We start from the raw sequence: 23,586 nt of genomic DNA, 5'->3' as shown, positions 1-23,586 counted from the left end.
CCTGTCTTATCCACCACAGTAATTCAGATCTAACCAGCCAGGGATTGTCACTTTTAAACCATTCTTTTTTTCCGTATATGCTAAAATTATTCTGAATTCACTGTCGGATTGTCGTAATCAGAGTCTTCATCACTTGTTTCTCAGTACACTCACCTGTGCAGCAATCACTGCATGGTAATGTGTCAGCCAAAGGCAGCATCGGGTGAGGCAAACAGTCTGGGGTTTGAAGGTTGTGTTTACTTTCTGCCACTTCGGTTGGGAGTGGATGTATGTTTAGGCAGCTGCTGCATAAGGCAAGGGAAACTTCCAAGTATACACTGTGTATGCCTTCAGTGTTAAGCAGTTGCATTTGGGAGCTGACTTGTTCCTTTTTTTTTTTTTTTTTTTTTGGAAGCTATTACATCCCAGTTTGAACGCCTAGAGTTGAGACAAACTCAGAGTGTAACCAGTAATCTTAATGACCATTTGATAGTCAGGCTCAGGAGCTCTTTTTTCCTGGCGGTTAAAGTGAAACATTTGTGAGACCACTTGAAAAAGCTGCTGCCCAAATTACCAGCTTTTAAAGTCTCCTTACCTTGCTCTGGTTGCGTTATCTGATCTATTGCCTCTGGCATTTTCTCTAAAACCACTTGTTTCTCAGTAGCAGAAATACCTTGCCCAACTGGGATGCAATAATTTCAAAGCAAATAAAGGAAACTGCAGCTGCTTAGCTGAGTCAGCCAAAGGTAAGCTCTGCAGGGGAGAAAATGGATTTTTATCATCTTCTAGTGGCAAAGTTACTACAACAGCCTGCAGGAAAAGCTTAGATTATAATACTAACAAAAACATCTGTTAAATTCTGAGCTCAGTGTATGTTTAGTGCATGTTTAGAAAAAAAAAAAAAAGCAGACGCTTTATAAAATTATTTTGAATTAAGCTCAGTGTTGAGATTCAGTTTGGGATGTTAGGAACCCGCCGTGATCTTAGGATAGACAGAGGTTTTAACTAATCGAATACATGTGTCATTTCGTCATCAGGTAAGACAGTTTGTAGCTATGGAGATACAGTGCGATATCAAGATTTTAGTGAATTGAGCATGGAATTTACTCCTATTACTTAACAAGTGAATAAGTTAGTGTGTGTTCATTATACACGTTAGATGTAAGAAAGAATAACCTCTGTCCTGTGCTCTGTGAGAGTGTGGTGTGCATCTGTCTCCCAGTGGATTCAGCTAATCAGCGTATTTTAGAAATTTTTTGAATTTCTGTGGTTGATTTGTGTCACGGAAGCACTACCAGCATTGTTTGTGTGCTTTAGAAATGAGGTCCTTCCAAGTCTGACAGTGCAAAAATCACAGAGCCATGCTTGGCTCTGTCAATACAGATCTAAACTGAAAAATACTGGTTTCCAAAATATTACTAGTTCAAATGCATTGAAAGCACTGCCAGACAAACAGGTTTCAGAGGGTCCTTTTGGCTCCTCTCTGCCCAGGCACAGGAAGTTGCCCACTTTTTGAGTTTTTCCTAGGAGCCTGGCTGCAAAATGATTGTCAGTGATGAAAGTATTCGCCAAAGCAGCCTTGAGACTTGCTTGTTCCTTTTCCTTTTGTGTTAGGAAGTAATATACGATAGATGTGCTTTTGTTTTTACAACAGCATTGCTGTACTGTGCACATGTGCAGCACTTCATTCCAAGGATCTTGAAGTGCAGCATAAATTCTAATAACCATGTGAGGGCTTGTGTCCTCCTTACAGAGAGTAAAACCGAAACTGGGTGAGTTATATATGGTCATATGCAGCTTGATCACTGAAATAGGAATAGTGGTTTATTTACCGTTGTTTTCAGCAGCAACTGGCTCTGGCTCAAAGTGAATCACAGGGAGGCTGAGGAACAGCCCCAGGAGCTCCTGACTCACAGCCCCGTGTGCCTTGCCACAGGGTTACAGCCCAGCTCAGACATCTCGGTGGTCATTACAAAAGCTGTCGTGTGCAAGGAATTAAAAACAAAACAAAACACCTCTCTACACTTGCTAGTTTGCATCATAAGAGCCTTTGCATTTGCTTTGCCTTGTTCTTCCCTGCTCGGATCAGCAGCCCTGTTTTTCTGATCATGTATTTGTCACCACAGTCACTAGTGGGTTCTGCAGGGCTCCGTTTCAGGGCCAGTTCTCTTTAACGTTTACATAAATGACCTGGATGCAGGACTCAAATGTGTGCGAAGTATGTTTGCAGACAACACTAAATGAGGAGGAGCTGTTGACTCCCTCAAGGGCAGAGAGGCCTTGCAGGGAGATCTTAATGAATTAGAGGGCTGGGCAATCACCAACCGTATGATATTAACAAGAGCAAGTGCCAGATTCTGCACCTGGGACGGGGCAGCCCTGGATATACGTACAGATGGGGCATGAGGGGCTTAAGAGCAGCCCTGCAGAAAGGGATCTGGGGGCTCTGGTTGATGGCAAGTTGAATATGAGTCAACAGTGCTCTGGCAGCCAGGAGGGCCAACAGCGTCCTGGGGTGCATCAGGCACAGCATTGCCAGCCAGTAGAGGGCAGGGACTGTCCTGCTGTTCTCTGCGCTGGTGCGGCCTCACATCGAGTACTGTGTGTGGGTTTGGGTGCCACAATACAAGAAGGACATAAAACTATTACAGAGTGTCCAAAGGAGGGCTGCAAAGGTGGTGAAGGGCCTGGAGGGTACGGCATATGAGGAGCTGCTTGGTTTCTTCAGCCCGGAGCAGAGCAGGCCGAGGGGAGGCCTCATGGCGGCCTGCAGCTCCCTCATGAGGGGAGCGGAGGGGCAGGCGCTGAGCTCTGCTCTCTGGGGACAGCGACAGGACCCGAGGGGACGGCATGGGGCTGGGACAGGGCAGGGTCAGGCTGGGGGCTAGGGAAAGGTTCTGCACTGAGATGGTGGTCGGGCACTGGGACAGGTTGCCCAGGGCAGTGGTCACGGCCCTGAGCCTGACAGAATTAAAGGGATGTTTGGACAGTGCTCTCAGACACAGGGCTGGATTTTTGGGTGGTCTTGTCCTGTGTGGAGCTGGGCACTGGACTCCGTGATCCTTGTGGGCCCCTTCCAACTTGGGATATTCTGAGTCTATTCTATGCAGTGCTGTTCCTTGACTGCTGAACAACCAAAAATGACCAAGGACATAAATGGCATAGGTTAAATTTAAAAGCTGTGTATAAATACATAATAGCTAATTGCTCTTGGGTTCTAGGAAAAAAAAAACAACAAGGGTGTGTGTTCTCACCAGTAAAAAAAAAAAGAAGACATTTGTGGTTGTCACCATTATGAGGAGGTTTTCAAACCCATTTTATCTTTAGGCTGTACACCAGTGTGTGTGTGTGTGTTAAGCTTTGACAGTTGTCTGTGCATCTCAGGGCTGTGGAGGCATAAGGTGTTTTCCTTGTTCCTTCTTAATTTTCACTGATAAATAGCAGTGGTGAAACATATAGTTGGAGAGAAGAATGCTAAGGATTTCCCTGCTAAGTCAATTTCAGTGTTAATAGTTTGTTCTCTTCACGGCGGTCTGTAATTGTAATCACAGAAGTAGTTAAAAGATCTGATCCAAAGCTTGGTAAGAGTTTTAATTTCAGTGGAGTTTTGGATCAGCATGTAACATGTAGTTCCATTGAAAGCCCCCATCTCGACTGTGAAATACTGAGGGTATTTGATCACTTTTATGTTCCTTATATGATATCATCAGTGTGTACCATTCTGCCTGGTACAGTATGCTGAACACATGAGACATGCTAACACTTGAAATGTAAAACCATGAGCAGAACAATTGCGCTGCCTTGCTCTTGTGGGGTCAAGTGGAGAGTGGGCAGGAGTGTGGCAGATGTCAGGAGGGCTTGCTGGACTTCTGGTGCTGGGAATACGAAGCGATGACTAAGAAGCTGCTGTCCCCAGGACCGTGGATGTGCCTTGCCTTGCAGTGCAGACCCCTTACTGCCGTCCCACACTGGCATCCCTCTCCCTGCTATGCAGAGCACCCAGCACCACATGCCCCATGTCAGCTCTGCAGCTTCTCCCATGTGGGCTGTTGGCTTGAAAGTAGAAGGGTGCTTTAAGGCTGGGAAGTGAGCATGACAAGCAAAGAAGAAAGGGGTTGTATCATTTCAGTGGAAAAGTTTATTTTATCTAGGTTACTTAGACTCTCTCTTTTTTTCTTATTTTTTTTTTTCAGGCTCTGTTGCTAACCATGCTTTCTTTCACTCTCGACAGCATGTGTGTTCCCTGAGCTTTGTGTTCATTTTTTGAGTGGATTCATTAAGTGGCTCGGACACCGTGAGTCTCCACGTCTCACCAAAGAGCTGCCCAGTATGGGGACATATGACAAGGAAAGCTCAGAAGAAGTTTTCTCTATTTTATGGAGCTGAAGGGGTGAGTACCCAGTGACAACTAAGCAGGAAGTTGGGCGTACTGCCATGTCACTATTTCTGAGTAGTGTTCATGCAGTAATGGGAGCAGGCTCTAGTTGAAATACAAAAAGGGAGGGTGAAAAAGATGTGAGGTAAGAGAGTAAGAAATGCCAGAACCATGAGAAGGTGTAGGCATTCAGTGCAGAGGGGTACAATATTGGAAGAGCAACATATGAAATTAATGTAGAAAAATGACATGTCTAAAACAGCATTTTGCAGTACACTTGGAGAGAGTACTTTTTTGAAGCTTGACTGTCCTTCCCAAATAACATAATTCTGTGCATGTTCTGAACTCTTCTCCTACTGTTGTTGTTGTATTTAAACAGGGATCTCATATTCAGTGTGCTTTTATTGCACAATATAACTCATGGTAAACAATGAGGTATTTCAAACACTAAACTTAGTTAAATTAGGCATTTCAGATATTAAAATGGAGAAAAAAGCAGAGGGAACAAGAGGGTGATAATCATCACTTAATTTTAAAAGATGTAAATGTGTTCACTTATGATTGACTGATTAGTCAAAGACACATAAAAGAGTTTCATTCAGAAACCCTGCTTTGTCCATGGATATAGCTTCTATCTATGTGAAGAACATGCTTTGGTCTCTTTCCTTTGGAACTGTTGCCCAGACTGTGTGTGTGTGTTGCTCAGAAAGGAAAGGTCATCTCTTTGTGAGGGACCTGTGCCTTGCCCCACATCAATGCCTTTTGTGCAGGCGGGTATCTGTTGTGATTGCCTGGGGCATCTGGGGAAGTTTTATGCATCGAGTGCATATTGCGGAGTTCTATGAAAGGGAAAGGAAAAAAAGTAAGGAAATATTTATTTCCTTTTGTGTTCTTCAAATATAAGGGGAAACAGAAATACAGCATGTTTTCAGGGTGTTCTGCTGAAATCCTGGAAAAGTAAAAGAGTAAACTTAACTTGACTGGGATCCCCATCCATTGACATGTTGGATCTTTAAATGGAGAGGTGCTGAGCTGAAGGAGGAACCATGGGGGTTTCATATGAGGTAGGAGGAGGTTTATTGGCTTTTAGGGAGCCTGTCGCTGACTGGGCTGTGCAGCATATGAGATGTGACGTAGGCCAGAATACAGAGGATGTGTATGAAGGAGCGCACCATAATTTATGAAGTGTAAAAAATATTGCCTGCTTGAGAAACCAGAGGGATTTCTTGTAATAGGAGGCGTGTGGCAGGCCGTTCAGGGACATCTGAAAGGAGGAGTTGAGAGTCTTGCTCTGTACGTCAGCTTGAGCCATGCAAAAATTGTCCATGTGCATGTGCTACCATCCTGCCTTTTGGGGAGTGGAAGGTACCTGCAAGAGTTAATGTTTCATGAGATTTCTTTCTTTCTGGTATACTGAGATATGCAGAAGACTTTGTTTTTGGGTATGTGTTTTTTTCTTTTTTTTTTTTTCCAGAATGAAATGCTTCATCTGTAACCTGAACCCTGAAGAGCAGTTGAGGGGAGGTAGGGGAAGGCAGTGCAATTTGGCTCTGTACCATTTGGGCTGTTTGAATTCATTAGCTTGGGAGCTCCTAGAAATGCCTCAGGCTGTGTACCTCCTCCTGCACCCAACTTGGGAGAATCTCTTACCACTACTGCATGCATTAGCCTTCATTAATACAATTAGCATAATAGTGATTAGGATTCATTATTACCTACCAAAAGATAAAGCCAGTAAGACATATCTCAGAATCAAATTCCTTAGCGCCTTGTCTTGGGATTGCTTTATTTTGGAGTTGTTTGCGTCTTTATATCCTTCCATCTCCTAGAAAAAAAAAAAGCCACTTAATTGTAAAACTGTTTAGGTCAAAGAAATGCACTGAGATGATCTTTCACGCATGCTAAATAGGTGAATTGATCTATGGGACCCACACAGCTCAGACAGCCACTCAACAGTAGAAACTGCGAACTTCATCTTCTTCAAGCACAAAAGCTACTTAGTTTCCCCATGTTGAAGACTTTTTATAATAGCAATAAGACAACTCTAGAGAGAACCATCTAATATTAACTCCAGGGAGTAATCATCTAATCACAATCTGGGGGTGATTTGAAGCACTCATCTGGACCAAATGCCTCACAACACCCCAGGAGTGGTTTTATTGCGTGATAGCAGTACCCCATTGAGCCTTATTGCTTAATTAAAAACAAATTCCCAAGTAATTTTTTTGCCTTTCCATAAAAACACAGTAGTACATAGCATGTATAAAACATCCATTAAATGATGGTAGATGCAAATTTACATTGTGAGATACAATCCGTTTCTTTACCACTTGGGGTTGAAGTTAAATGTAAAACCATTTCCTATAATCTGTGCACTGCTGCGTTTAGAGAGGAATAAATATGGGAAGGAGAGGTTCATTGTAGGATGCCTTGTTTTTATTAAGTGATATGTTTGGTCTCTTTACAAAGTAGTTTGACTCCCGGTCCATCTTACAAACACAATAGTCTATCAACAGTGTGGCCTTTTCTGCTACTTCCTGAAGATTTCCTTGGCTTGCTGTCCTGTTTCAATGGCGATCTTCAATACGAATCCTGTGTTTCTGTCTGGGGTTTCCATTTCTCTCTGGGCAGAGAGAGCAGGAACAGTGCAGGTGATGTATTTGGAATACGTCTAGCATACTGTCCTTCATGAGTTTTGTAGAGTAATGCAGATTAAGCCCAGTAGACACACAATACAGCCACTTTTGGTGGCTTTGCTGCACAGCTGAACTCTGCCTGCACCAGGTGCGTGGCTGAGATGTCTCAGCCTCCCCCAGTTTGAGTGGATCTGCTGCAACAGCTGTAGCTGCTCAGCAACAGACACAGGTGGCAAAGGGGAAGAGTAGGAAAGTCCTTTTTGTCCATGCTGAGGGGTTTTCCTGCCTCAGGGTCCTAATCCACAGCTTTCTTTACACCTTTACAGAGTACTTTGATAGCCCTGAAGTGATCCCTAAATGTCAGGTTTCCTAAGGATTTTGGGTGTTGTCCCTCTATTGTTGGCAGAGGAAGCAAATCCAAGGCTTTAAGTGATTGTGTGAGTGCTGGAGACATTGCTCCAAAATCCTGGCAACCACACCTGTACGGACTTTAGGCCACAGTACTGAAGTCAACGAGGGAAAAAGTGCCAGTATGACTTTTTCTTCAGGTTAGTCACTCAGGGATTCCTTTAATTGATTGGTGGAGATGTGCCTGCAAGTTCAATTTTTCGGAAAAAAAAAAAAGCTGAGAATTAGTAATAACTATTACTTCAGTTGTCCGCATGCCAAAGCCTTCTTGTGGCACTCACAAACTCTGGATGGAGGATGACAGATGTGTCAATCCTGCCTGCTGTGGGCTCCACTCAGTGCTGCACAAACCCTTCTGTTTTTCTCCAGCAGATGGTGGTTCACAGGGGCTGGTGGGAGCTGAAGCCATGTGTGATGTGCGAGTACAGCTGACAGCAGGTTGCAGCATTCAGGGTTCCTACTAAAGAGGCAGCATGCTTTGTCCCGTATTTAGATTTTGGAAAAAAAAGTAATTTTGTTTGTTTGGTGAACCACTTAGCTAGAATGTTTTGCTGATTCCATTTTAATGGCCTGTTAGGGAGATGTTAGGTGTTATGATGGACAATTTGTTAAAAAGGGGTTGTGGCATTGTAGTCATGAAATGAACAAGAGTAAGCTGCTAACTGCTGCTCCTGCTGCCTAAGATTAGTAAGGGTGGTACATAGCATAATTAAGTCTGTCTATTTAAAACTCTTCTGTAGCAATCTGGGACACTGCCAGGTCAGGAAAGGACATGAAAGGACCTGACTGTTCTTGAACAATAAACATTTTTACCTGAAAGATCTCTGCTGGCTTTATTAGAATCACATAACTAGGAATGCCATTATCTTGCTTTGATGTGGCTCTCTAGAGCTGGCTGCTCGTGCAGCTGATACAAAGCAAGTAGCCAACAAAGGGAAGTCCTAATGGGCTTTAATACCTTCAGTAAAGAGTTTCTCAACCCCTCAGCTGCATGTCATTTCACAAACGCTCATTTCATCTTCACCCATCTTGGAGATGGCTGTATGCAGTGAGGTGAGCACATGCCCTTGGCTAAGGGATAGGGTTTTGCAGCCTTGCTGCTGTCAGACTTGCCCAGCCCTGTCACAGTGGCTCAGTGCAGGGCTGCTGGGGCATTCAGCAATGCTTTTTGCCTGCTGCAGCCCGAGTGTGTCTGTAGGACACTGCGGGAGCTGCCCTGGAGCGGGCCTGAGGAGTGCTGTTGCAGCCGTGGTGGAGCTGCTCCCACTGCTTTTTTTACAAGTAGGTCTTGAAGCAGGATATGGGTTTTATTGGCCTGCCTAACAGTGAGAAAAAACGGCTGTACCTTTGTGGCAGCCGGTCATGCTGGGCAGCTGCATGCTGCTGGGGTGAGGAAAGGCATGTTGCTCAGCTGCAGGTCTCACTCTGAGTGACAGCAGCAATGCTGAAGTACAGGCCTAGCCTATTTTCTCATCGGAGCATGTATTTTAAGCTTTAGGTGTAGTATGATGTTTATTCTGTGTCCTACATTTATGTGGCTTTCAGCAAGATGAACCTTTGATGGTTCTGGGAGATGTATGACTTCTAAGAATACATCCCCATGTGAGTGAAACGAAAGGTACGATATTTTAGCAGTTGGAAATGCCTGTCTTAGTTTATGTTTCCTGATTTCATTTTGGCACCAAAAATAATTTAGAAAACATATTTGCAGAAAATAAAATCACTTGTTATGGAAACCTCAGAGAAGGGCAGCTGACATAGGGTAAGGCATGCACCAGATTAGCTGTACGCATAGGCATGGCAAAAAAGCAAGTTCATGTAAGGTAAGGGAGCAGTTTCTAGGCACCGTCTGCTTCACGGCTGTTTTTTCTGTTAGAACAGAGGAAAAAAAAATCCCTTTAAACCTGTGAGCGTCTGGCTCCATCTGCTGGTAACAAAGCAAAATATATCGCTCTAAGCATAGAAAGAGGCGGGATTTCTATTTTTATGCTAGCTGCAACAGAAAACAGCAAAAACAAAAATAGTAATAAATGAAATGCCTGTGCGTCAGAACCGAGCCACAAGATGTTAATTTAGTTTTCCTGAAGGTACAAACCATTCTGCTGCCTGGGAAGAAAGCTTTCTTTTCCTCATAAGCACATAGCCCAAAATTGGCGTCTTCCAGAGCACAATACCTCCGTCCTGCACAAAAATTATGTTTGCTCAGGGCGTGGACTGCACCAGCAAAGCTTGATGCCTCTGTAGGTGATAATATTGTCCCCTGCCATACAGCTGTAGGATGTTTTACTTTGTTTCCCACTCCCCCAAAATATCTTTGACAAAATAGCTAGAATTCATGATACCTCTTCCTGAAAGTGCTAGCTGGGCAGAAGGAGAGATGAACAGTTCTTTGAGATAGACTGCCAGGAGTCAAAAGAAAATAAAGCTGTTTTATCACTTCACCAAACAGTGAATGTTGTTACAGTGCATATTGCGCATGCTTAATTGAGCTTGATTACTCAATCTGTTCACCTTAGGAACTCACTCTCTGTTAATTATGGAAGTAAGCCGTTGCATGAAAACAGAAAACCTCAGGTTTTCTAAGGTATCCTAAAGAATTGACCCAGCTTTATATCTTTTTTATTTTTATTTTTTAATTGAAGTAGAAGCAAAGGAAATTATGTTGGTGCAGTGCTGTCCAAAAGCTGTTTTTCACAAGTCATTGCAAATAGGAGGTATTGCACCGTGAATGCAAAATAAAAAAATACGTGTCTTGTATTTTTCTTATTTCATTTCCATGTATGTATGTGCTTTTTTTTTTTTTTTTTTTCTCTTGGAGATTGAGCCTAGGATATATGGGGCCTCGTAATCTTTGTATGAAGAATAGGTTTTCAAACCAAACTACTGCATGATAGAACTGTGGGAGTGCAGGTGAGGGAATATAAATTTAACGGCTCTGCTACTTCTTGCCCTTACTGTGCCACTCTACAGCTAACATGAGTGGTGAGTTATTTGCATGCAGCACTTTTCTGAGGGGACGCCTGTTTGAAGACCTGCTTGGAAAGAACATGTTCATGTCAGTCCAGTCCTTGTATGGCAGGCAATCATTTCAAAAAAAAACATCACCAAAGTGAGAACTAGCCAAGGTTTCTCATAATGGCCTCAGCAGAGAGGTTGAGGATCAAAATGAGAGGTAGAACTAATCTTTACTGTTTAGTGTCATACTTTTAAGCAGTACCAGGTGCCATGCAGAGGGAAGCATGTGGTTCCTGAGGTTTCTTCTTGAAGCTGCCTACAATTCCCCCCCAACACATACACATTTAACTTTCAGCTTCACCTTGTTTCATTTCACTGGTGTTTCCAACTTTTGAATTCTGGGGTTTGTGGTTCTCTCTGTATCCAGGGGATTATTCTAAAGGGATCCACTCACCTTTTTGAAAGATATCATAAGGGCAGCACTTTTTGCTGAAACTAACAGTAGATAAATACTACAAGCATCTTTTATTAGAAAGTTCAAAACCACAACAAATCCTGCCTGGAGTATGTTTGATAAATCAGATCTTTTGTAGACATCTGGAGATTGTGTTTGCAAATCCCCAGCCAGCTTGTTTTGTAGTCATTGTTACCATAATTCAGGTTAATGTGGTTGCCACTTTTTACTTCCTAAAACACATGTGGTGCTTTATGGCTGGGGAAAAAAAAAAAAAAAAAGTGGCTGCCTGGGAACAGAAGTTCTTGTAAAAGCCTTTGTGGAAGCTTCCTGTTTGGAGAAACAAATGTCAAATCAATTGTCCTAGCTCAGAACTACTGTTCTGAAAATACAGCTGTGGAAAGAGATTACGTGGATACTGTGATGGGGAGTGCGTAAGGGTCTAGATTGAGAACTATGAAGCAACATAGAACAAAAATAACAAACAGAACAAGTAAACTTTTAGGTTTTCTTGCAAAGATTTGCTTAAAAAATACTAGATCCCAAGTGAGAATGTTCATGCCAAGTTTGAAATCTCATTTGAATTTTTATAAATGTTATAATCTGTGACATATACCCTTGGAAATAGGGTCTCATAACAGAAATGGCGAGTCCCTTGACTATTACCTCACAAAAAAGGAGATGCAGTAGGTTACAATTCTGAGACAAATTTGCAGGGCTGGTTTATGTCTGCGTAACACCACTCAAATGGGCCTAAGCTGAGCACTTCACATTGTTTGAAGGTATTTGTGGGTATGTGATCAGCTGTACACAGCTGTTCCAGTAATGTTAGCCTTTAAGTATAACAAGCACAATCCAACAAATCCTTTATCCACTGAAATGTTGCTGCAGGGAGGGGCATGGAGATAGGACGCAGTGTCATGAAAGTAAAGAAGAGCTTATTTTCCTTTTTGTCTCTCCTTATTCTTCTGCATTTATATGCAGAAGAAATGGAAGCTCCCAAGGAGCCCAGGCTGCAGAAAGATTCCACGTGCCAGTGCTCTTTTTCCTCTTATTATCATACGCTTGCTATCAAACTCTAATTTTTGAAATAAAAAACCTGCAGGATTCTTTATTGGGACTATTAAGCCTTCAATCTTCATTATTTAGGATGGCTACTTACCTTTTACTCAATGAAGTCATAATGCAACTGCTCCTATAAAAACTACTGAAATGGCTACTGTGGCAGCGAGTAGATTTTCCTTCATGTAAAATAATCCTCTGTGAGTGAGACATAACTATCATTTACATTAATTAGGCAGCCATATAATGGGGTGTTCAATAGCTATTACATCATTTAAATTCTTCAGTGAGCACCTCAGCCACCCAAGAACTATCCAGCTGAACATTTTTAAGTCCATAATTTTGAAATAATCCTTTAGAGGAAGAATATGCATGGCAGAGTGTTGCAGACAATTTCACCAAAAAAAATCATTTGGATTTATGGGGTTATTTTAACATTTCCAGGAGGTGCGCAATCCTATTTTTCTCTGTCCTCCAAAATAACAAAGCTATTAAGTGGAATCAATTTTGGGGCTGATACTGTGTGTACACTAGAAGCTGGTCAAGGAGCTTGTATTCAGAGGTCTTCCCTGACAGCTGGATGCAAGTTTCCTTAAACACTCCTGGGTTAAGAGCCTGGGGCCCTCGCCTGCATCCCTCAGCTGAGAAGCTGACTCACAGACAAATGAGTGCCATCCTGGTGGTGGTTTGGTTTTTCAACTTCTGCCTTTAACAAGCGTGTGAGGTCTTAAGCATTTGCATTCAATTTTGATTGTTGTTCTAAAATTTGCGAGATCAAAGCAAACTCCTTTGGCATTTCTGGTAATATCATACTTCCCAGGAATTATGTATTATTATAATGGATATTCTAACTGTATTATTATATATTTTCACATATTTTAAGATCTGAGTCACAGTCAAAAGTTTGCACACGTCATAAAGCCAGGAGCTCATTCTGAGAGCTGAAAGAAACGAGGCTGAATTTATTAACTAATATGCCAGAAAGAGCTTTGAATTAGTAGGCCTGTACTGCAAATCTTTAACGTGCTGTTCAGCTGCCTATAGAAGGTGATGGTTATGAGGAGAACAGTCAGTATCTGAAATGAAAAATAGCATGTTTTAAATCGGTTTTGCCGGGCAAGAGTTAGGCCCTATGGGAATAGCTCCAAATTGACTGAAAAAAAAAATCTTAAATTATTGTCTTAGGTTGTGACTTTTCATTCAGCAACCTGGTTCAAAACTGTCAGTCATGTTACTTTGGTCAATTGTATACTGGATTTTTTCTCTACTTAATGATTATAGGGTATTGTACCTCATCTGACTGATATAGTAGCGAGTAACAGAGCCTCTTAGGGGGGATAGCTCATAATTTGGTGTTAAATGTTGCTGGGACCTCTCTAGTTTTCCCCAATCCCCATCTACATGCAGACTGTAGAGAGCTAGGTGTCAGAAACCACCTGTACGTAGAGCACTAGGTTCCCTTGGTTCCGCAGTCCAAGAGGTTTGTATTTGCCAGATGCAAATACTCCTTTCAACGGCAGTGGATGCGTGATCCTGTATTTTTCACATTTGCTAGTTAGTTTAATTAAACCAGTACACTGAGAGAGGCTTCTGTCTTACCAAAACTACATATTCATCAAACACTGTGGGAGATATAATTCAGAATAGAAATGACAGAATTAACAAAGGGGAATGTGAGGCAAAGGTGGGTCAAACCTCTGTGAAATTACATGGGGCTGGTTGTTGTTGCCACGTAATCTGGAATCGTACTTCTTAATCTGGCACGCAGGACCATGGTCTGGTAAACGCTGACGTATGAAAAGCTTTGTAAATCCAGTTTTTCTTTCTGTTTAAGATGTATGAAGGTGGGTGTTTGTTATATTGGTCAACTAATGTACTGTACTCACCAAGGCCCCCCATGCTAACTTACTGACTTTGGGTGCAAGAAGCAATACAGCTGGGATAAGAGGAACAGCTAATGGAGGTTAGTCATTACAAGGAGACCAGTTGTTGGACATGTGCTTCAGCTGTGATGTCATAGAAGGCTGGCCAGATACAGCTGCTCCTGGCTGTTGGGACCCTCATTTTGTGCCGGTGCTGCTGATATCTCTCCTGGAGTGTAGGCTGAAGAAGGCTGTGGGAATATTGGTGCCAAAAAGGAGAATTCATGGGCTGCTGAAACCTTGTACTTGCATTGCCTATGGTAAGATCGTTGCAGAAGCAGTGAGAGCTTAATTTCAGAAATGTTAATGTGGGCTGAGGGAGGGGTACAAATAGCAGCTGCTAGGAATTAGCCATCCAGCAGTCTTCAGGGTGGAAGTGTGAGAGACTGCAGCAGGAATAATAAGGTAGCTGAAACTTTTTGTTAGTTAGAAAACCTACCTCTGTGTTTTTAGACTTGTAGGTGGGGAATGGATGTGTGTAACTGCTCTGGTAATGGGCTGAGGAATTGGCCTGTTCAGGTAAAAGCAGTGCCACTGCTGGTTTTGAGAAGACGCTGTGCTTGCTTTCTGAAAATCTGCTGCTGATGCAGAGGAGCAAGCAGTTGTTTTAGATGAATGGCTCTCACAGCACAGTGGATCGATCATAGCTGCTTTTTAAGGGAGTTTTAAAAGGTGTGGAAGGAGGTATGGAAAAATGTGAATTTCCTTATGTGAAATAAGGAAGTATAAAATATGTGAAAGGAAGTATAAAAACACTTCAGATGGCAAATTCTAGGTGTTTTCTTGGATGTGACTTAACTTTAAGTATTTCCTACAGTGAATTATTTTGGGGTTTGAAACAGAGCTTGGGTTTCTTTGTTTTCCCCTTTCCTGTTTAAATGTTCAAAATGCAGTAACTGGATAGTTTAACCTAGTTTTATACCACAACCAGTGATGTAATCTGAACTGAAACAGTTGTATGAATATGTGTATCTTTATTATATACATGTAGTAATAGGAAAGCAGAAATGTGTGAGTAAGGTAGTTTGACAGTATATTGTTCATTGTTGTTGATTATTCCCCAATTAGCTTTTTCTTTGGAGAGTCTGAGTATAAAAATCATTAAGAAAAATGTGTCCCTGCTGTATGCAATTCCAAGTTCAGTGTAAGAAGGAAGGGGTATGTTAGAGACAGCTGTGATTAGTTCCCCAATTTGCTAGTATTAAATCCATTAAGTATTTACTGTCTCAGCTAATGAAGAGATGGGGGAATGGTTGTGAATCAGCAGGGGAAGAATGGCAAGCAGTCATTTTTGTGTTATGCAGTTTCCAAGAAAGGTCCTTCACAAGCAACAGGGAGTTTATTGCATTCTAGTGAGGGATGAACATGGAGACAGCAGATACGAGTTTGGTTTGAGCAGCCTGTGGGTAGACAGCAATACCAGTGGTGTACAGGAGAGATTTAGCTTAAGTAAGTGATTTGTGGGGGCTGTTTGGAACACCTCACTGAGTCATTACAGAAAGGCCTCTTCAAGTGATTTACCAACTGCAGTAAAAGTGTCTTGAATGCTTTGGCTGCTCAGATCTCGTTAGTCTTCATTTGTCATCTGTCTTTATGTGCTACGAGCACGCGATTACCTTGAGGAGACCTTTGAACATCTCTTCAGTACTCTTCACTGTAAATAATGAATACCTGGCTGTTATTTGTCAAAATGGACCGCTAAGCAGCATTTGTCTTCTGGTCACTGAAGTAGTTTAACAAATGGCAATGGTAGTAGCTAGGGGAAGTTGTATCCTATTTATCTGCATGTCCATATGGCAGAATATGGTATGTCCTTAGGCACGATGTTTCATTGTACTGCAAATTCCAATTTGTATGGCATTGCCATTAATTATGTCTATTCAAGACATTTATTGATGGTCTTTCCTGTTAATTAACAGGACTATGCCAATAAAATTCTACTAGCTTCCCCCTATTAATTAATATTATAGGCATTTAACAGATGTTTTAATTGGGTGTTACACTGATAGCTGTAAGCAAAATTAAAACTAGGTCATTGTCCTGCAAGGGAAGTTTCTACTATAATTTATGCTTTCTAGCACTTTATTTTTCCTTCTGGATTCTTGTAGGAAACTAATGGATTTCAGTGAACTTAAACCCAAGATATTACTTTCCTTTTTATACATTACTCTAACAACTTCAAGACACCTTGATTTTGCTTCATAGGTATTAATTGTAAAAAGCTTCTTTGTCACTTTTGAATGTTGTCTGTGTTTTCAGAAGCTTTTTCAGCATCTCTCCTAGTTTTCCTTTAGTGTGAAATGACTTATTTTTTCAGTCAATAAATGTATGTTTTATTTCCATTCTAACTACTTCAAAGGGGTTAAAGTCCTGAATTCAGCGGGGGTAGAGGAGGACAGTGTTCTTCTTGTAAGCAGAGATTGCCTATGCTGTGATCAGTTTGAATAAGAGTCTGGGTCAGTGATGCTGAAGCTGATCTGTCTGAGCAATCTTCCCTGGGAGATGCAACTCTTGTAACCCCCATGAGGGCTGACTGGCATGGTCAGTATTTTCATGGGTCTGCTAAATGGCCCCTGTGCATTACAGTGCTGCTGTAAGAGCACCACCTCTCTGCTTGAGCTATGCTCCTAACACTGGTACAAGGCTTCACTGTGCAATGTGAGAACAGCTACCTTCTTAAAGTTTTCCTAGTTGGCTACAAACATTGGAATGGTGGCAGGGAAAAGTTCTCCATAGATATGAAAAGGAATCCACACTTGAAACTAAAATTCTGAAAGCTTTATTTAGTGTAAATATCAGATGCTTTTTTTTAAAAAAAGTGATCCAAATACAGGGATTGTTTCCACCTCCCAGACAAGTCAAACCTGGCTAACAGATCTGATTTGGAGGGATTGAATTGGATTTCAAAATAATAATCTGGGACTCCAAGAAGGATCCTGGGAAGTACACCAAGTAAAAATAGTATGAAAAAAGGAGATAAAGGGATTGAGGACGCTATTTCTTTTCTAATGACTTGGATTTAATTTAAGTACCAAGTAGTTCTCAGTACTTGCAACACAGAACTACTTATTTTAAGTTGGATAACTTGCTTTTCTGGTAATGCTCAACTAAGAGCCTGTTAATTTTAAACACCTCATGGACCGGAATCCAGATGATTGTTTTGGAATTCTGAATGACCATGTAAGCTCAAAAGAACTTTAATATTTATATTCCTCCATTTAGAAAACAACTCTTAAAATAGCACAAATAAGTGCAGACTAATATGAGTAATTTTACTGACCTTGATATTTATCAGTCCTTGCAAGTTAAATAGTGAAGCATCCCCTAGAGTTTAGGTGCAGAAGACAATCCAGAAACCTTTCTTGATCCTCTTAAAATGAATTCTGCATTGTGCTGTCAGGAAAAGATACCTTTTGCAGTACAAAACACCTTTGCTGCTGACATGAAGACATTTTTCCCTAATGCTTGCATTAAAAAGTTTCTCAGAATAGCATGTATGCAGCATGAACTACTTACCTGTTTAGTACTTGGCTTTGGCTAAATGCAATTTGGAATTTCATTATGAAAGCTAGACAAACTGCTATAGCCAGTCTGTATGCTTAGATTTTTCACTTATGTACCACTTACCTACAACAATATTAAACACTGGAACAGAGATATTCAAGGTAAAACCTATCAGTTGAACCAACTTACCTGCATATACTTGTACCAGGCAAAGACACTGATGTTCACCCAGGAGCAATGACTGAAACTGAAGAAAACTGCTTTTCTATAGTCTCCTCATATGGAGAAAATAGTTAGATGTTGCCCAGTTTATACAGAAGGCAACAGTAACATTTATCACAAAATTCAAAGATAAAATCTTCATTGCAAATATACGATTAATAAACTGAAACAGAAGCCAGGTAATCAGTACTAAGTTTAATACAAGGCAGAATGTTACATACTTACATACAAATAACACAACTAAACTCCGACAGCCCAACAGAGTACTTTCAAGGCAACAGAAGCTAGTCTTCAGTATGAAGAAATGCTCTAGAAAACCTTCAAACAGTTAATTCCATTTTCAGTTTGCCAGAAAACCTGGTTCTCAAACTGCAGGAAAACAGTAGGCATTTTTATTAAATATACTTCTGATTTGCTATGAAATCATAGGTCAATAGTTCCTTTTAGCTTGAACTTCTTTGCAGATCGCTCACTTGCTCTGAACTGGAACTTGCTTCCATAAATGTAGGAAATGAATCCATCAATCTCCAAGCTAAATACATTGTTAAGTTTGGGAACAACTGAAAATGCAAAAGGAAAGAAATTAATGAAAAAGGACTAAAATCCCTGTTCAAAACAGATATTGATATACCACAGGATATTATTCACACATAGGCTTCAGGTTTGGCACATTTCAAGTTTATGCTTTAAGAGAACATACATAACCTAAACCTCTATCTTAAGTAGCAATTACTAAAAGTTAGTCCTCTTTTACGAGCATGCAGTAAGTGCTGCAGAGAACATCTAAAGTAAATCAGATGAACACACCACATGCATATTAGGTTCACTGAAAATGTTTTCTTTTGCTCACTTCTACTGAAATACTTTTGGTAAGATACTGGGCTTTTACATTGTTGGTTAAAACATTGACTTCTACTATGCAAAGAACTGATACAAAGGACTGATACAGAACAATGCACTACCACACATTTGCTCAAAAGCAGTGTGAATTTAAGAAATTTTGGTTATTCAAGTTTTAAGAAGCACTGAAAAAATCTAGCATACCTTTTACTTTGTCATCTTTAGTGATAATTTTGAAGACATGTTTAAATTCCTGTAGAATGATTCCTGTTATCCCAACATAAGAGGGGCATTTTGATTTTGTGACTGAAGAAACAAGAATACATATGCATTAGAAAAACTCAGCTGCAGTTTGTTTGCTGTTCTACAGTTGTCTCATGATTTCAGAAGCTCATTGTAATATTCTGAAACAATGCAGTTACAGTAATAACTGGCAGAACTCAGTTTTCTTTGCAATCAGGTTTTCAAAAGCAGTTAAAAGTTAAGTAGAATTGGTTAATGGAGAAAGCATTAATCACAGTAACTACTATGTGATTCTAGATTCAATACCAAAAAGAATTTAAAAATAAGCATCTGAAATATAGGAGTCTACTGAACTTCACATTTTTTTGAGGAAAAAAACACAAAACAATCAGGATACCTGTAACAATAGCTCCATGGAGATCAGCTTTTAGCAGTTTGGCCTGAACCATCTGTGGTTGCCTTGGAGAAGAGGGTGGGATCAGAGAAGGAATGAAAAATATATGGAGAAGAGTAGGTTTACAAAGTGACTGGGATTACTGAAATCATGATCAAAACTCATCTTATAGGTGTATATATACTCTTTCTATAGCTCTGATACTTCAAGAAGTAAATCAGTAAACCTGAAAATAATTACTAACCAAACCCACTAATTTTAATATATCTGAACTTACGCATCTGGTTTAAGTCCATAGCATAGGTCTCTGATGTACTGTTTCCACAGTTCATGCAGTGGTAAAAAGATTGCATATCTGTAGTTAAAAGGCAAAAGTTATCATACAAAACTTAATTATCAAAAAATCTGTTGCTTGATTACTGAAATAATCGATGTTAGTCTTAACTCTTTAAATATGGATGAGCTTTAATACCTTTTATTACCTGCTCTAATACCTTGCATGGGAAGTAGACCACTAACCAACAGGTTTATTTTTATGAAAAAATAGTCTCCTGTCAACCCAAAACAGTGATGCATTAAGAGATTTCTACTCCCCTACCTCCCTCCTTACTTCGTTTTACAAGGAAGGAAGTCATTTAACATGTATTAAGTTGAGAAACCCGACAGAAAATTCTGGTCACAGTTTAACTTTTAAAAACAGAAATCCAAGGCAACTGTATTTGGTTTTGATTTCTTGTATTTGGGTACACAAGAGGAAAGAGAACCCAGTAACAAACAATTTTACCATATATTCAGCCAAAGTAATTGCTGTGGTTAATTGCCACAGAGTAACAGACTGACTGTATGTACTGAAGAGTGAGTAGCCACATATATGTGCTCCTGGTTTTTACTTTTTATGAACTTCTCACACAAAGAAAGTATTTTAGATCTTACCTCTGCTGTTCAGGTTCGATTTCAAAAAGACGCATTTCTCGCCTCTGCTTTGCAGTAAAGCTTTTAGGTTTCTTCCTCTTTTGCTTTTTTCTTTTTTTGGCATAATGCTCCAGAACTACAGCTTTCCGAGATAACACATCCTGGATAGCTTCATCTTTCATTTTTGGCATGCTACGCTTCAGGAAGGCGCTTACAAAGGCTTTAGCCTCTTCTGACCTCTGAGGCTGAAGACATTTTGACGAAACACTTTACGAACTTAATAAAACTAAAGCAGCCGCTGCTGCCTGCCGGCCTTACCGGTGACAGAGCCACCCAGTAACCCCACGAGAGCAGTACTAACATACCTCACGTTCTGAAGCCCCACCTGGCCGCCAGGCGGCCAAGCACAACACGCCCCGAGCTTTTTTTTCCACTCACCCCCACGCCCACACCTCGGGGAGCCTCCAGACACAGGCCCGGAGCCTCCGGACGCGACCCCGACGCTCCCCGGCGACCCCCAGCGCCTCAGCCCCCGCCGAGTGCCCGGGGCCGGCGGCGGCGGTACCTGCAGGCACAGCTCCTCCGTCGCCTGGCGCGGCAGCCCGCGGTACAGCGCACCTGCACGGGGCACAGAGCGGGGCCGTCAGCCGTACAGCGCACCCGCACGGGGCACGGCGGCGGGGACCAGCGGCCCCCAAGGGGCCCGACCCCGCTCCCCCCGTCCCGCTCACCCTCCATGGCGGCGGCGCCGGGCGCAGGCCGCTGACGTGCCCGCGCGCGCGCACAGCCTGCAGCCGAGATCGGCGCCCGCCCGCCGCCGCTTTTATCCGCCAGGCGGCCTCCGGGGTGCGCATGCGCGGTGCTGCGCGCGCCCACCTCCTGAGGGGGCGTGAGGGGGAGGGGTGCATGCGCGGGGTCCCGGGGGGGTGTGGCGGCGGGAGGCCTGGTCGCTGCCGTGCTTCGTTACCGGGGATAATTAAAAATAACGGCCCGCGCCCCCGCCTCTCACGGAACCGCAGAAAGCTGCACCGATGCATCGCTCGCTAGAGGAGCGATGCCAGGCCGTGACAGACGTTCGAAAGACAACGCGCCCGCTGTGCCGTGTCACACGGCCGTCAGCAGCCCTCCCGCAGGGCGGCGGGGTGCCCTGCTGGCGCCGCGGTGCCGCCGCGTGCCGGTGCGACGGGCTGGGCGCCGTCCGCTCCTGATCCAGCGCCCAGCGGCCCGGGGCTGCCAGCCTGGCCTGCCCCGACGCGTACTGAGGCGCTGGCTTCCTCAGCGGTCCCTGCCTGCCCTGGTCGCGGTGGGGTTAGCGAGCCTTGTACTGCCTTAAGCAAAACGATAAAGGAGAAACTTCAGAAAATAGAGAAAATTACATGATGCTAATTGAGTTAAACCTATGAATTTAACACGGAAAGTTTAAAATTTTATTAAAGACAATATAACTTTGCTAATTAATTTCACAAATTCTTATCACAAAGCAGTAATTGTGCCAGAACTATTTTCTCAGGACGGAGAGAAAATACGGGCAGATAGTGATAGGACAGGGGGGAATAGCTTTACACTGAAAGGGGGGAGATTTAGACGGGATGTTATGTGCGAACAGACATAACTGTCAATAGCGGACAGCGTAGAAAGAGCATTTGGTAGGCGGGAGACCAGTCCTTTGTCTCTGGCATTGCCAGAAGTCTGCACTGCAAGGTCATACTGGACAAAAGGAAAGGAAAGGAAAGGCATCTCAAAACTTTCTGAGCAAACAAGTTAAAAAAAACCCACAACAATTATTAGAGTCTGCTTGCTAAAAAGCTTTTTATAGAGAGGTTTTACTACTTGGCATATCAAAAGAAATACTATATTGTTACCCCACTGCTGGCTAAGGTAGCAGATCCCAGCCTTAACCTCAAATTTCAGCGGCTATCCTGCTAGAGGTGACAAAAGACTTCCTAAGTCTGGGAAAGCCTTGCTATATATGCCATTGTTTCTGGAGTACACGGCTGCTGGTGTGGCTGGAACTGGGTTTCTGCAGAAGTAAGGGTCCCATAGAGCTCCATGTGCCTTGTAAATCACAAACCAGAGGGGACAGTCATCTCTAAGAGCAAAATAAAATAATAATAATAAAAAGAACACAAAAAAGAGAAGTAACATTGCTTATCACAGTGATGAGGTCCTGCAAAGGAGGAAGCTGTGGCCAGGGTAGATTGTTAGATTAGCCATTTAGATTAAAGCAGATAGGAAACATTTAATGACATTAACTTCTGTTAGGCTTTTGAATAGCTACATTACTATTATTACAGCAAAGATCAAGGTGCAAAATGAACATTATTTCTAACCAGAGTCAAACATTCATATTCAAAAGACAAGGAAGGTGCTACCTGCTGTGAGGTTTGCCTCTTCTGCCCCTGTTGCTGCCTCTCTACTCTTGGGATAAGACACGTCTTGCTCTTGAAACCAGTGCAGCTAATTCCTTTTCCTTGCCAGCTGAATCCCAGCTCGTGCTGCCCTCTGCTCAGATGTGTTGGTTCTCCAAATAAATAAAGTGTTTATATTCCTGTCACGGGGTGGGTATTGGCTTAGCACATAATGAAGAACTGCTTGGTAAAGGAGACGTACAGAGCGAGTTACTGAGCCAGAGTATAGGAAATACGACAATTTGTTGAGTGCTGCTGTGGAGCACAAAGGCACTGAAGTGATACCTAACGGGGAATGAAATTGTAGATATGTGTGTATGTTTGTAAAGAAAAAAGGGCCAGCCTCTTCAGAGTATTAAGTATGAGGACCGATTGATGTGTATCAGAGACCTCCTGGCAGTTAAGGACATTGCCACAGCAAACAGATCTCTTGATTTTACAAAGCTGTGACACCTTGAGTTGTCATTGCTATTAAGAAAAGATCAATTTTCATGAATGGAGTACCAGGATGAGCACTATGGGTCTTCAGGGCCGTATGAGTGCTCCTTCACTGGATTTATGCTGCAATTCCTGAGGCACTTAAGGGATTAATAGTCAAATCAGTGTTGGCGATGCTGGTGTTGTAAATCCAATGATCCAGGCTAAACTGGTGCCTGGGGAAGCCAGTCTCTTCCAACAGCTCTACGTCTTCATTTCCCAATTTATCTTCAGATACAATGGCTGAGGGAGCGAGATTAGTGCATTAGTATGTGTTCCAGGAAAATATGTGGAAATAGTGGAAATATGCGAACAAAAGAGCAAACAAAATAATTATAATGCATGTTTCTGAATGTGCAGTATCACCTCCTCCACCTGTCTGTGTGTCTTAGACCTTTGAATCTTTTTACTTCTTCAAGAAAATCAGCGTGAAAGCATGATATAGGTTTATGGTGATATAAACCCCTAATGTATATTATTTATTCCAAGTTAAGGTGCCAACACTGGCATTTCTTATTCCATTAAATCTGTGTTTGGCATTATTTATTGCGCTCTAAATATATATATATATATATATTTGTAAAAACCCAACACTGAACCACTATACTTGTGTACAGTAGGGGGCTATATTGCTTTAGCTGTCGGTATTTCTGAATTACAGGTGTGTTGGGAAAAGAATGTATGCAGGCCAAGTCAGGTCACAGCAGTGTCCTGGGGGAATGTCAGAGTGAATGTGGGAGCAATAATAGAAATTGCTTTATAGTCGCAGTCACAGAAAGCTAGAACTTCAGGTGC

The 23,586-nt window shown here is 42.1% G+C and overlaps 2 protein-coding genes across 3 annotated transcripts in view; one reads left to right on the top strand and one right to left on the bottom strand.

The window, feature by feature from the left end:
* The window catches only part of LOC308176291 (protein C19orf12 homolog), an 85,663-nt gene that overhangs the window by 31,834 nt on the left and 30,243 nt on the right, over positions 1-23,586 (top strand). The window contains exon 9 of the transcript XR_013938210.1: positions 4,211-4,369. The gene's annotated coding sequence lies outside the window, so the exon portion shown is untranslated. The remainder of the gene's footprint in view (positions 1-4,210; positions 4,370-23,586) is intronic.
* POP4 (POP4 homolog, ribonuclease P/MRP subunit) lies at positions 17,698-20,859 on the bottom strand. Of its 2 annotated transcripts, none has more exons than XM_080551828.1 (7): positions 20,638-20,859; positions 20,472-20,524; positions 19,928-20,151; positions 19,272-19,349; positions 18,998-19,059; positions 18,562-18,663; positions 17,698-18,077 (listed from the first exon to the last, which is right to left on the bottom strand). In XM_080551828.1, the coding sequence occupies exons 1-7, from the start codon at positions 20,642-20,644 to the stop codon at positions 17,941-17,943; spliced, it is 663 nt and encodes a 220-aa protein (XP_080407954.1). In that variant the 5' UTR covers positions 20,645-20,859; the 3' UTR covers positions 17,698-17,940. The 2 variants fall into 2 exon arrangements, with proteins under 2 accessions (XP_080407954.1, XP_080407953.1); XM_080551827.1 differs by having other exon boundaries at positions 19,928-20,173; positions 20,638-20,775.

Source organism: Anser brachyrhynchus, assembly GCF_964034855.1.
Source record: "Anser brachyrhynchus genome assembly, chromosome: 12".
Classification (NCBI taxonomy): Eukaryota; Metazoa; Chordata; class Aves; order Anseriformes; family Anatidae; genus Anser; species Anser brachyrhynchus.
Note: the sequence above shows the minus strand (reverse complement) of the source record. Positions and strands in the feature narration are given on the sequence as shown.